The sequence below is a fragment of the Furipterus horrens genome, unplaced genomic scaffold (assembly GCF_987537825.1).
Source record: "Furipterus horrens unplaced genomic scaffold, mFurHor1.1.pri manual_scaffold_6, whole genome shotgun sequence".
In the NCBI taxonomy this organism is placed as follows: Eukaryota; Metazoa; Chordata; class Mammalia; order Chiroptera; family Furipteridae; genus Furipterus; species Furipterus horrens.
Genome location: NW_028327176.1, coordinates 85118778 through 85130892, shown reverse-complemented (window position 1 = coordinate 85130892; position 12115 = coordinate 85118778). Strand labels below are relative to the sequence as shown.

The 12115-nt window shown below is 53.2% G+C and overlaps 2 protein-coding genes across 2 annotated transcripts; both read left to right on the top strand.

Annotated features, from left to right (window-relative positions):
* The first annotated feature begins 2311 nt into the window (after nucleotides 1-2311).
* Nucleotides 2312-6548, top strand: CDSN (corneodesmosin). The gene is made up of 2 exons (XM_090282054.1): nucleotides 2312-2479; nucleotides 4351-6548. Exons 1-2 carry the CDS (start codon nucleotides 2383-2385, stop codon nucleotides 5901-5903), a joined length of 1650 nt encoding a protein of 549 aa, XP_090138180.1. The 5' UTR covers nucleotides 2312-2382; the 3' UTR covers nucleotides 5904-6548.
* A 2668-nt stretch (nucleotides 6549-9216) lies between these two features.
* On the top strand, nucleotides 9217-10566 carry CUNH6orf15 (chromosome unknown C6orf15 homolog). The gene is made up of 2 exons (XM_090280381.1): nucleotides 9217-9317; nucleotides 9543-10566. The coding sequence occupies exons 1-2, from the start codon at nucleotides 9254-9256 to the stop codon at nucleotides 10391-10393; spliced, it is 915 nt and encodes a 304-aa protein (XP_090136507.1). The 5' UTR covers nucleotides 9217-9253; the 3' UTR covers nucleotides 10394-10566.
* Nucleotides 10567-12115: the final 1549 nt, after the last annotated feature.

Below are 12115 nucleotides of genomic sequence, written 5' to 3'. Positions count from 1 at the left end.
CAAGGGACACAGCAGAGTACAGCGCCCAGAGCAGATGGCTGATGGGGGAGAAAGGGGTGGGCCGAGAACACGGGAGGACAGCGTGGGAGGAGGAATGTGGCTGCACACCAGGTTTTGTGGGTGACTGGAGATCTGGCAAGAAGCCCACAGAGACTGCCTCCTCCAGTGCTGGCTGTCCTGGCCAAGAGGTCTGACCATGCTGGGAGGAATGGGAGGAAGAAAACAAGATGAACGCTGACACCTGTTTGCACTAGAAAGGAACACCTTGCAGGACCCTCTGTTCCTCTCTATCTTCCCATCCACAGGGCTCCTTGCCTGTCTTTTCCCTTGCACACTCCCCTTCCTACTCACATGCCCCACATTCCTCTGCCTGGAGAAACCCAGTGGGGTCTGACACCCAGACGTGTCCAGGAGGGGCACAGAGCAGATGATTAGAAAGGAGCAATGTCATTTTCAACAGCATCCCGGTATGTGGTGTAGGGGGCAGAGGAGACTGGGCGGGCTCAGCTGGGCTAGAGATTGTGGACAGAGCCTAGGGCTGTGGGGTGAGCTTCCCCACAGGGAAGGGTGAAGACAGGACACTGCGACCCCATTGCTGAACGCCCGTGCCCCTTGTTCCATTTAGTCCTTCTGATAATTTTCCATTTGATATTCACAAAAAACCTGAGAGGCAGGCATGGTCTGAAATATTCTCATTTAACTGATGAGGATTTTGACAGAAAAGTTTGGTGAGTTGCCCACAGCTGGGACTTGAGTCAGGTATGGTAAAGTCAGAGACCCCCCCCCCCCCCCGGTTCAATCCTCTTCAGGGGAGGCTGTCCTGTGACCCCTCTGGCTATAGCCCCCTTAGTGCTCCCCACTTCCCCCCATTTTTCAGTGCTGGCAGAAAGTCAGGGGCTAGAATAGATGGAAGCCACTAGCTGCATGTGGCTATTTACAGTCTAATTAATGCAGATTAGCTGAAATAAAAAATTCAGTTATGCTAGCTCCATTCCAAGTGCTCAGTAGCTACAGGAAGCTAGTGGCTTCTATCGAGACAGAGAGCATTTCCATCATCGTAGAAGCTCCCATGGGCAGTGCGGGGCTGGAGGGGGAATCAGGCAGGAGACCGAGGATGGGAGACTAGGCGAGCTCCGGGGAGCCTTGTGAAGAGACTGGGGAGTATGGAACCAGGGTCTGGGTGAGGGGAGCAGGGAGAGGTCTGGTGGGCGTGGGGGAGCAGCAGAGAACAGCTGGACCTGAATCCCAGGAGCCTCCCTCCGATACTGGCGCTCTGATACTCTCGCAATACCAGTGAGCAATTAAGTAGCTGGGGTGGGACCTGGCCAAAGCAGGAGGGAGGGGCTGCCGTGGGGGAGGAACCGCCCCTTTCAGCAGATCCCTGGGGTTCTTCAGTCCTGCCTCATCCTCCAGGTTCCCAGGCCTCTGTCAGTCTTCCTTCACTCTCTGAAGACTTGAGCTGGCTGGCGGCTTCCTGTTTGCTCACCCAGACCCAGGAGCCAGCTAATGGGAGGCAGGGCCACCACCTTCCCAATTAGCCTTATTAGGCTCTGGCTCACCCATGGCGGTTATGGTCACCAGCTGTGGGGGAGGGGCTGTGAGTGGTTTGTGAGTGACTGAGGCCCAGCTATGACAAGGGTACCCAGCCCAGGCCTCTCCCCAGGATGAGGCCCTGATATCCAACACCCCTCACGCTGTCCCTGGAGACCCCAGAAGGAAGAGGTCAAGCAGTAGGGAGTCGGAAGGCAGATTCCCCATTTCTGAGAGATAAAGGCTCTCTCACTGATGGAACACTTGATAGGTGTGTGGCAGGCAGAGTACCTGGGCAGTGAGTGCAGGTGGCACAGGGGTGGGGTTCAGACCCTTATATCTGGAGGAGAGTGGTGGATCCCCAGGGGCTGTGGATGGGAACCTGGTTGACCAGGTAGTTGTGGGAGTAGGGGGTGGGTGCAGAGCAGGAACCTGGTGTGGAGGGGAAGTTGCAATGCTAGTGCAAAGGATGAGCAGTTGGATAGACCAACACAAGGAAGGAAGGCAGCAGATTGAGGGATCCAGGTGACTGGATCCGTGGTGAGAGTAGCCGCCCTAGAGTGGGAGGCCACTGTCAGGGCAGAACGCCCAGTTCTGGGTTAGGCAATGAGGACCCAGGGGCAGAACTGTCAGGGCCTTGGCCACGGGGACCCGGTACTCTGCACTGCAGCCACCCCTGCTGCTGAGTAGGCAGATACCCCAACTGATTACTTCAGCTCCTCCTGCCACACCAACTTCCCCTGGGCACTGCCCTCCTCTCTCCTCCCCTCCCCACAGTGACTCCTGCCCAGAGAATGTCCAGCCCTGCCATAAAGGCCTGGGTGTCCACTGGCTGCTGGCAGTCCGAAGGCCATGAAGTCCAGGATGGGCTCCTCGCAGGCACCCTGGACAGGGCCTGTGGGAGGGCAAGGGGTGATGGCCCTGCTGCTGGCTGGCCTCCTCCTGCCAGGTAGGAGGCCGGGAGGGTGGCTTGGGAGCGAGCGAGGAGGGTTGGGAGAGGAGAGTGTGGACACCAGGTGAGGAAAGGCTGGGGGGACTGCGTTGGGGGCACCTGGGGGAAACCGTGCCTTGGGGGAAGGTGCACTCCACAGTCTGACGCTGGGGCCTGGGGGCTGCTGCTCACTGCCCTGTCACCTAGGCAAGTGACTTAAACTTTCTGAGCCTTAGTTTCTGAAACTCTAAAATGCAGTTAATGATAAGGTCTAGCTTCAATCTCTCTGTGAGTCTCAAATAAGGTATGGGGCAGTGCTTTGGAAATTCTAGAGGGTTGTGTAAAAGTCGTTTGTTGTTTGAGTTCTAGAAGATGAAGACTGGATATTGAATAGTCACAATAACTACCACTTATAGAGCCCTTTTATATGCCAGACATTGTTCTACCACTTTCAACCTTTAGAAGAACCAAATAAGATTTGTTATTCTCTCTGCATTCAAAGACACTGAGGCTTGAAGAGGTTAGAAAGCTGCCTCAAGAGCACAAATACAAAGTAAAGCCTTATGCAAACTCCTGGCAGGGCTGTCAGCTGGATGCTGGTGGTGACCTTGCATGGTCCCTGGGTGGGGGCAGGCTGCATAGCATTGGGGGAGCAGAGAAGAGCCGACCAGGCTATGGGAAGAGCTGGGGTTTGGTGTGTGGAGGTGTGCAGAGAACTTCTTTTAGAGGAGGGAACGAGGTCGTCACAGATTGTGAGACCTGGTTGTTGGTGGCGGGCTTGAGGAACAGTGGCAGGAACACATCACAATGTGTCATGCTTTATGTTTTCAAGCCCGTTCCACATCCACGGTCACATTCAGTGCTCATAGTGATGCCACGAGGGAGGGCAGACCTGGCCTCTTCAAATGTACAAACTGAAGCTCAGTGAGGTCTGGTGACTTGCAGTGTATGGCTCTGTGCACACTGCTTGGGACTGGAAGGGGTTGAGGGACAGCGGAGGAAGGTGAAGGTAGGTGAGTCCGTGGAGGAAAGAGGTCGCGCTGCATCACTAGGGAGACAAAGGCAGGAGCAGCCTGCTGGGGAGACAGTTGCTCCTGTGATGGCTGGGCAGGGATGGGTGTGGGTTGTGGGGCAGGTCTGAGAGAGAGAAGCTGGTGCCAGTCAGGAGCCTTGCAGGAGGTTCCATCCAGTGTCTCTGGGCTGGACCTGGACAGCAGGGTGGCTCAGGGTGAGGTGTCCTGTCTGACTGTACCAATAGATTTTGAAGCAACAGTGGGTGTCCCTACATCCTGACCCCCACCCAGCTTTCCTGCAGGGGCAGCGCTGAGTTGGGAGCAGAATTTCCATCCTTCACCCAAGCCTGGCCTCTCACAAAGAAGCTGCTGACCATAGTCCTAAGTGCCCTGCTTCTCTTTTCTCAGTGTCTCTTTTACTGTTTGTCTTTCCTCTCTTGGCCCTCTATTGTTTTGTCTGTGTCTTCCCCTCCCATCTTGTCCCATGGTCTTGCCTGGGGTTTCTTCCTGGGGATCTATGCCCACCTCAGGTCTCAGCCTCCCTGCCCTGCTATCTCTATGGTTGGTTCTGTAGGTCATTTGTCCTACTGCACTCCCCCTGTGTCTTCCTTCCAGGCCTTCCACTTTGCAGTCTGCTTCTCTGTTCTGGCAGGTGTTCAGCCCCTCCCTGTCCCCTTCTAGAATAATGGAACAGTCCTTATTCTATTATTTCACTTTCTTTTAGAAACAAAATCCTCTCCCTCCCTTTTCTGCCCCGGACTCTCCCTGGGCCCCTCTAAGGAGAAATCAAAGTGGCAGGTGACAAAGGTGGGCTGGAAAGGTGAGGGAGAAAGCCAAGCCTCTCAGGCCCTTACTCACCAGGACTCTCCTTCACAGGGATCTCAGCTAAGAGCATTGGAACCTCCTCAGACCCCTGTACGGACCCCACACGTATCACCTCCCCCAATGATCCCTGTCTCATTGGGAAGGATGGCTCCAGCAGCTTCGTTTCCAGCTCTGGTAGCTCCAGTGGCTCCAGTGGTTCCATTGGCTCCAGCGGCTCCAGCAGTGGCTTTAGTGGTGGCTCCAGTGGTGACTCTAGTCTCTCCAGTGGCTCCAGCAGTGGCTCCAGCAGTGGCTCCAGTGGTTCCAGTGGCTCCAGCAGTGGCTCCAGTGGTTCCAGTGGCTCCAGCGGTGGCTCCAGTGGCTCCAGTGTCTCCCAGGGTGGTTCTTCAGGATCTTTGTTGTTTAAGCCAGGAACGGGGTATCTCCAGAGCAGCTACTCCTCTGGATCTGGCTCTAGTCTACACAGTGCCTCTAGCTCCTTCCAGCCAAGCAGCAGCTTCCAGTCGGGGTCTGGCCAAGCTCTATCAACCAATGGTGGTTCTTCTCACTTCGTGATAAGCTCTTCCCAGTCTGGAGGAGGCTCAAGCTCCTCTGTTTCCCAAACTTCCTGGATGCCCAGCAGTGGTGGCCAAAGGGTCAACTCTAACTTACGCCCCTGTAGTTCGGATGTCCCGGACTCTCCCTGCAGTGGGGGCCCTGTCATTTCCCACTCTGGCTCCTACATCTCCAGCTCCCACTCTGTGTCAGGGGGTCAAAGGCCAGTGGTGGTGGTGGTGGAGCAGCATGGTTCTGGTGGCCCCAGAGTGGTTCAGGGTGCCCCATGTAGCAATGGTGGCCTTCCAAGCAAGCCCTGTCCCCCCATTACCTCTGTAGGTGGATCCTATGGCAGCTATGAGGTGGTAGGTGGCTCCTCTAACAGTTATCTGGCCCCTGGCATGACTTACAGTGGGGGCAAAATCTACCCAGTGGGATACTTCACCAAAGAGAACCCTGTCAGAGGCTCTCCTGGGGTGCCCTCCTTTGCAGCTGGGCCCCCCATCTCTGAGGGCAAATACTTCTCCAGCAACCCCATCATCTCCAGCCACAGCTCCTCCAGTGCCAACATCGCTTCCTCGGCCATTGTGTTCCAGCCAGTGGGCTCGGGTGGGGTCCAGCCCTGTGCAGCTGGCTCCTCAGGCTCGAGGGGGCCCTGCTCCCTCTCTGGTTCTGGGGTCCAGAGCAGCGCCAGTGTCTCTGGCGGTTCTGGGTCACACCCCCACCCCTGCGGCAGTGTTTCCCAGGGGCCCTGTTCCGCCCCTGGCATGGGCTCGCTCAGTCACAGCTCCAGCTCCCAGTCCAGCAGCAAAACCATCCTTCAGCCCTGCAGCAGCAAGTCCAGCTCTGCTGGTCACCCTTGCATTTCTGACTCCTCCTCGACATTGAGTGGGGATCATGATGGCTCTCCCCAGCCTGATCCCTCAGCTGGTGCCCAGCCCTGTGGCAGCTCTGGGAAGATGCCTTGCCGCTCCATCCGGGACATCCTGGCCCAAGTGAAGTCCCTGGGGCCCCAGTTAGCTGACTCTAAAGTCTTCCTGCCCCAGGGACAGTTACATGACAGTCCATAAGTCACTTTTGCAGCATGTATGTGTGACATACACAGACACACACATGCACACACGCACATGCACACACACACCCAGGGAGATGCTTCCCAGTGCAGCACACTCCCCCTTATCACATCTTTCGTCATCTCCCCATACTGTGGGTGTCAAATCCCTCTCCTCATTCTCTCTTACTGTATAGAATCCCAGCCTCCTTTGGCGCCCTCCCTGCCCCATAACCACTCCCTAAAATTTTCTCTGCCATTTCTTTGAGATGTGACAGTCCATTGACTAATCCTGCCCATTCAGGTTGCTGACTGGGAACCCCCTGAAATATCCCAGAGTAACTCTAATGCTTGGACAAGTCATCTTCTCCTCTCTCCCTGACCTCTCTTTGCTATCTGTGTCAACCAATAAGGTCTGTGCTTGGTTCTCACACCCCCCGTTCCACTCCTACCCTCCATTATCGAGCTCCCCCCACCTTCTGTGAATTCCAACACTCCTCCTTGCCTCTCAAGGTCTCTGTCTCAGTCCCTGTCCTGGCTGCCACTTCTCTCGATTTCAGATGGTACCCTGTGTGAGGGAGGTGCAGGGTGTACAAGGAGACCCAAGCAGGCTCCTTGCTCTCTAGATCCTGGACAGACGTCTCAATAAACTGTGTGAACTGGAGGTTGACTTTTTGCTTTCTTGGAGTCCTGTGTCTTCTTAGCACCTGGTTTGTGTTCTCCTATGCCTCTAGAGGTCCCATGTGCCCCATTTTCATTCATAACTTGTTCCAGTATTTCTCTTATACCTATAGCTCCTTCCACAAAGGAAGAAAATAATATTTGTTGCACTGAAAGCAGAGGTTGCCTGGTCTCCCAGATCCTCTTCCATGTCTCTCCTCTGTCATTGCTACAAGAAGTTCATTGTCTCCTCACTCCCCACTCATCTTGTTCCTCCCATTCTCCTCCCCACCCAAGCTCCTTCTCTTCTGCCATTAGTTACCTCACTTTCTAGACGTCATCCCCTCAGGGAGTTGCAAGCATGGGTTTCCTGGGTTTCTGGGAGAGCTGGAACCTTGGAAAGGCTGGGACACAACAAGACAGACTAGATTCCTGGTGACTGAGTAGGAGCCCAGGTGGGTGTTGTTCTGGGAGCTAGGGGTGGAGAGAGTAAAAGACAGTGAGGATGAGAGCATGACAGGTGTGCAGCCAAGCATGGTGACTCACTGGCCTGCTTGAAACTGTCCCAGCCAGTGGGAGAGCACAGCCAGCAGGGCCCCTCACCTCCACATTTTTGCTGCCTCCGCTGTGGTTCCAGAGTGAGAGCTGTGGGAGAAGAGAGAACAGAGCACTGTAGTGGAGGAGGGAGGTGGCCTCCGTGGGTGGGGAGAGAAAGTGGAGACAGTGGTTGGAGCCTTGTGACCATGTCCTGGAGACAGGCCAGGAGACAAGGAAGCCCATGAAGTTCTCATATCCCAAGGAGGAGCGAGGGGGCATGCTTGTGGCCATAGGAAGGGCCTCACCCCAAGGCACAGGCCACCTCTTACAACCTCTGCTTTGTTGGAAAGGAATTTACCCTACCCTAAATTAGAAACCATTCCCTCCTATTGGGATGGTGTCAGCTGGTCCTGAACTTAGGACTATTGTTGAAATTCCAAGTCCAGAACCAGCAGAAATGTGTTACATTGATCAGAAATGATCTGGGATACCTGAGCCAACCTGCAGGCTTGAGTAAAGGTGGGGGAGGCTTCAGAACGGTCCTGTTTCTGTTGTCACTATTGACTCACTCTTGGGCCTCTGGTCCCTGGACTGCAGTCAGTGACAGGAATGGAGGCCCTCGGAGCCTGTGGATGGCAACTTCTGATGCAGAGATTCCTCTCGTCTCTGGTGTGGTCCAGGTCAAAAGCATTTGCAAAAATGGTGGATATGACTCTGAAAGGCTGCTGCACTCCACCCACTGGCCAGTTCTAGAGAGAAGGAAGTTCTTCACTCTTCTGAAAACTGGCTAGCAGGAGCTGGGCTGAGGACAGAATAATAAAATTTAGCAGTAAAATTTAAACTTCATGCAACCAGGGAAGTCTAGTCTGGGTGTGTCCTGGAATCCACAGAAAGAATAAAGGCACTTAAACTCTTTTTGTTGTAAAAATTTCAAATGTGTTTAAAAGAAGACAAAATAGTTAATGAATCCCTATGCTCTCATCACCCAGCCTTAAATATGACCAACTCATGGCTATTTGAGAACAGCTTTCAATCATCCTCCCCTACTGTTAGTTGAAAACAAGTGGTCTCTCTCAGTTCTTTTATATTCTGTGGACACACTGGACCATATCTGTGGTAGGCAGGAGGGTGCCCCCCCTGGCCCCAACAATGTCCACATCCTAATCCTTGGAACCTGTGAGTGTATTAGGTAACATAGCAAAGAAAATTAAGGTTGCAGATGGAATTAAGGCTTTTAGTTCAGCTGACCTTCGAGCAGCGAGATTATCCTGGATGAGATGGGTGGATCAATGTCATTATAAGGGTCATTGATTGTGGAGGAGGGAAGAGGAAGAAAAGATGAAGGTGATGCAATGTGAGAAGATGCTGCTGCTTCTGTCATTGAACATGGAGGGAGGGACCATGAGCCCAAGTTCGCAGGTAACTTCTATTGACAGAAGCTGGAGAATACATCAAATGGATTCTCCTCTGGAGTCCCCAGAAAGGAACTGACCCTGTAAATACCATGGTTTTAACTCAGTGAGACCTGTGTCAGACTTCTGGTCTTCAAAATTGTAAGATACCAAGTTGGTGCTGTTGTAAGTCATTATGTTCATGGTTATTTGTTACAGCAGTGATAGGAAATTTTTACACTATTATCTCTTAAGGATGATGCTCTGTTTCCCTAGATACAGGGTCTCATCTAGGACAGCCCCTCAAATGGGGGTCACTTCTGCACCTCAGAACCTCCTGCTGGCTGGGGTTAAGGCGAAGGAGCTATGTGGACATATGAGAAAGGGATGCTGGGAGAGAATGATCCCAAAGAGAAAGAGAAGAGAACCAAGTGCCTCTATTGTGAGAAGGCAATGAAGAGGCTGAGACCCCAAGGGTGAAGGTCCTGGTGTGTTTGGTGCAGGGAGCCAGGGAAGGGTAGGGCTGGCAACCAGTGATGAGCTGTGAGCCAGGACAGCTGGGTCAGGAAGGGGAGGGAGCTTAAGAAAAGGCACCAGGTGGGAACACCCAGCTTTCCTGGGACATTCAAGTGGCACCTGTTGGCATGAGGAATGAGGGAGGAATGCGGAGATTTATTGTCTCCACAACCACTGGTCCAGCCTGTTTCTGCTGCCCCCACCCCACTACCAGGATAAAGGGCTGGCCGTCTTGGGGCCTAGGCAGACGCTAGCGCTGAGCACGATGCAGGTCTGTGGCGGGTGCCGGGCTTCGCTGGGCCTGCTCCTGATCTGCCTTCACCTCTCAGGTACAGAGGCTGTGCCCAGTGCTCGAGCAGAAGGGGACTGGGTGCCTGGGGTACTGTAATTAAGGGTGGGGTCAGGGAAACACGGTAGACACTTGGGTCACTTGGGTCCCTGGGGGAAGTAAGGGTTGGCTTTGGGGAATTGAAGGGATTCAAATCCAAGGGAATCAAGGAGTCAGTGGACGAGGGCATTGGGTCACTGGCTGCCTCCTCTTCCTTTCCCCTAAGGCCTCGCTGCCCGGAGCATTGGTGTAGTGGAGGAGAAAATTTCTCAAGACTTGGGGACTAACTTGCATCTGCCTGGACAACCTTCCTTGACCAGCCCCTCCAACTCCAAACATCCTCAGACCAAACCAGATCCAGGGGCTAATGATTTAGCAAGGGTTCTTCTGAAGTCCGATACTATTCCATCAGATGACTCCCACCCAGGAGGTTCTGGGGTTCAGAGGTGGCCCCCATCTGGGCAGCTGCCCTCCATGGGTTCCTGGCCCTCCGAGGATCCTTGGCAGATCATGGCTACTGTGGAGGACCACATGGGGGAAGTGCTGCTTAAAGAACCCTCGTTACCTTCCAGTGGGGCTGCCCTCCCTCTGGGGGACAGTCCTTTGCCTGTGGGGTCCTTGGCATACTCTGCAGGCCCCTCACCTTCGGCTTCAGTCCTCCACCAGGACTCTGATTATAGACGGCCACCCCCTTCTAACATTTTGGGAGCCCAGGGAGAAATCCTTGTCCAACACCCACCCTGGTCTCTTATCAACAGGATTCAACAGCCACTTCTGCCAGGTTACCCCTGGGGGACCCTGACTCCCACTGTGTCCTGGGGGGGTGGAGGTCCTGGAACTGGATGGGGAACCAAGCCCATGCCATACCCTATAGGAATCTGGGGTATCAATAATCAATACCCAAGTACCAGCTGGGGAAGTAGAGATTGGTATCCAGGTACCAGCTGGGGGACTATTCATCTACACCCAGGCATTAATAATCAATTTTCTCCTGGAATTCACCATCCTCCTGGCCCTTTCAGGAAAATTCCAGCTGGCTTCTCCAATTCTCAAAACCCTGGGTCACAGTGGGGTTAGGAGAACAGCAGAGGGAAGCCCTAAGTTGGAAGTCAGAGAAGGGGTTCTGCTTCCTCTCCTTGTAGTGTGATCTAAGTCAAGATTCAATCAGCAAGTTTCTAGCACCTCCTCCACTTTTCACTACCTCTGGCAGCCCCATGCTGATCACCAATAAAACACAAACTGTTACTGAACCTGCTCTTTCACAGTGTCTTTGCTTCTGGCTGCAAACTGAATTGACTTTTGTCCATCCCCATTTTCCAGCCATCACCAAGTCTTTCTAGGGACCTCCAGATGCTCTCTTGCTATCCCCAAAGATCAAAGCCCAGGTGTTTGGGGGTGGAGCCTCATGGTCTCACCTGGCTAGGTGGGAGAGCTGGTTCCAGAATTGTCCTGGAATCTGACAAGGGGAGGAGGGGCAGCAGGAGTAACTGAGATGGCACCTGTGGCAGGAGGGAAGGATGAGGTCCTGGAAGTTGGTACCAGGGCCAAGTGGGAATTAGTACCCTTTGAAATAGAGTCAGAGAAAGTCATTTTGTCTGCACTTCTCTTTTCTTCCCCAGGAAGTCAAGCTTTTTGGAGGCTGAGAGTGCCTTGATCTCCTCCCTTACATGCATCACTTAGCACATTGTGACCAGAGAACCACAGGCTTTGAACATTTGCTGAATTAGTAGCAGATCTCAGTACAGGGAGAAGGAAAGGGAGAGGAAAACCTTTGAGCCAATAGTCTTACCTGTGGTACAGGTGATGCTTTCATTTCCAAGTGATGTCACTCTTTTTGTCACACTGCTGTCTTTCTGTCCTCCCTTTGGTTTTCCCAGGAGCTTATCATTATTTTACAGGCATTGGAGTGAAGTGGGGAGGGCCACTCTAAGAAAGCTCTGAGGGAAGTTAGCCGGAACCAGCTGGCAGTGACTGGTTTCCAGAATGCCATTCATCTGCTGGCTTTTCTTTCTGCCATGCCTGTGCTTCACTGAAGTGGTCCAGGTGTAGACACAGCTGGTGATTGCTCCAGGCTCTAGGAATTGGGCAGGTTGTGGGGAGGAAGTAGAAGGAAGATAAACACCAGAATTGGAGGGTGGGGAGCTGCCTGCCTGAATGTGAGGTGGGTGTTCTCAGGGAAAATTCTCCTGTTCCACTGTCTGCCATTGGGACACCTTCCCATCAGTCACCACTCTTGCTCCATTATCACCTCAAACTCCTCCCCCATTCTTTCCCATCTTGGTTCATTTCTCCCTGTCCTGGTTTTGTGGTTCTGTTTTCAGCACCCGTCTCTTCCACAAGCCCACATTCATTGTCTGGGGCTTGTGGTTTTATTTCTTTCTGTCCCTTTCTGGTTGTTCCCCCACCTACCCCCAGTACCACAAGGATGGTATCTAGACCAAGGTCTGAACTCAGTTCGCTGGGTGATCTCTCCCTCCCCTCCCCTCTCTCCCCCTCTCTCTATGCGTCCTCTGCGTACTCTCTTCTTCCCCCTTATTTCCGAGCCACAGGGCTGCACACAGACTCTGTACTTCTGTGTAGCCTTCCCACAGCCTCACTGATATTTATTTACACACAGCCTGAAGCCCTTCTCAGCTCATCAGATGCTCTGTGCAGTCCATGATTGAATTCTCTTTCCTATCTGTGAGGAAGGTGTTCTAAGATGAAGAAACTGAGTCCCCCCAAAATGAAGCGACTTACACAAAGTTACATACTAACAAGTGACACAAAGTTACATACTAACAAGTGACTCAAACCTAA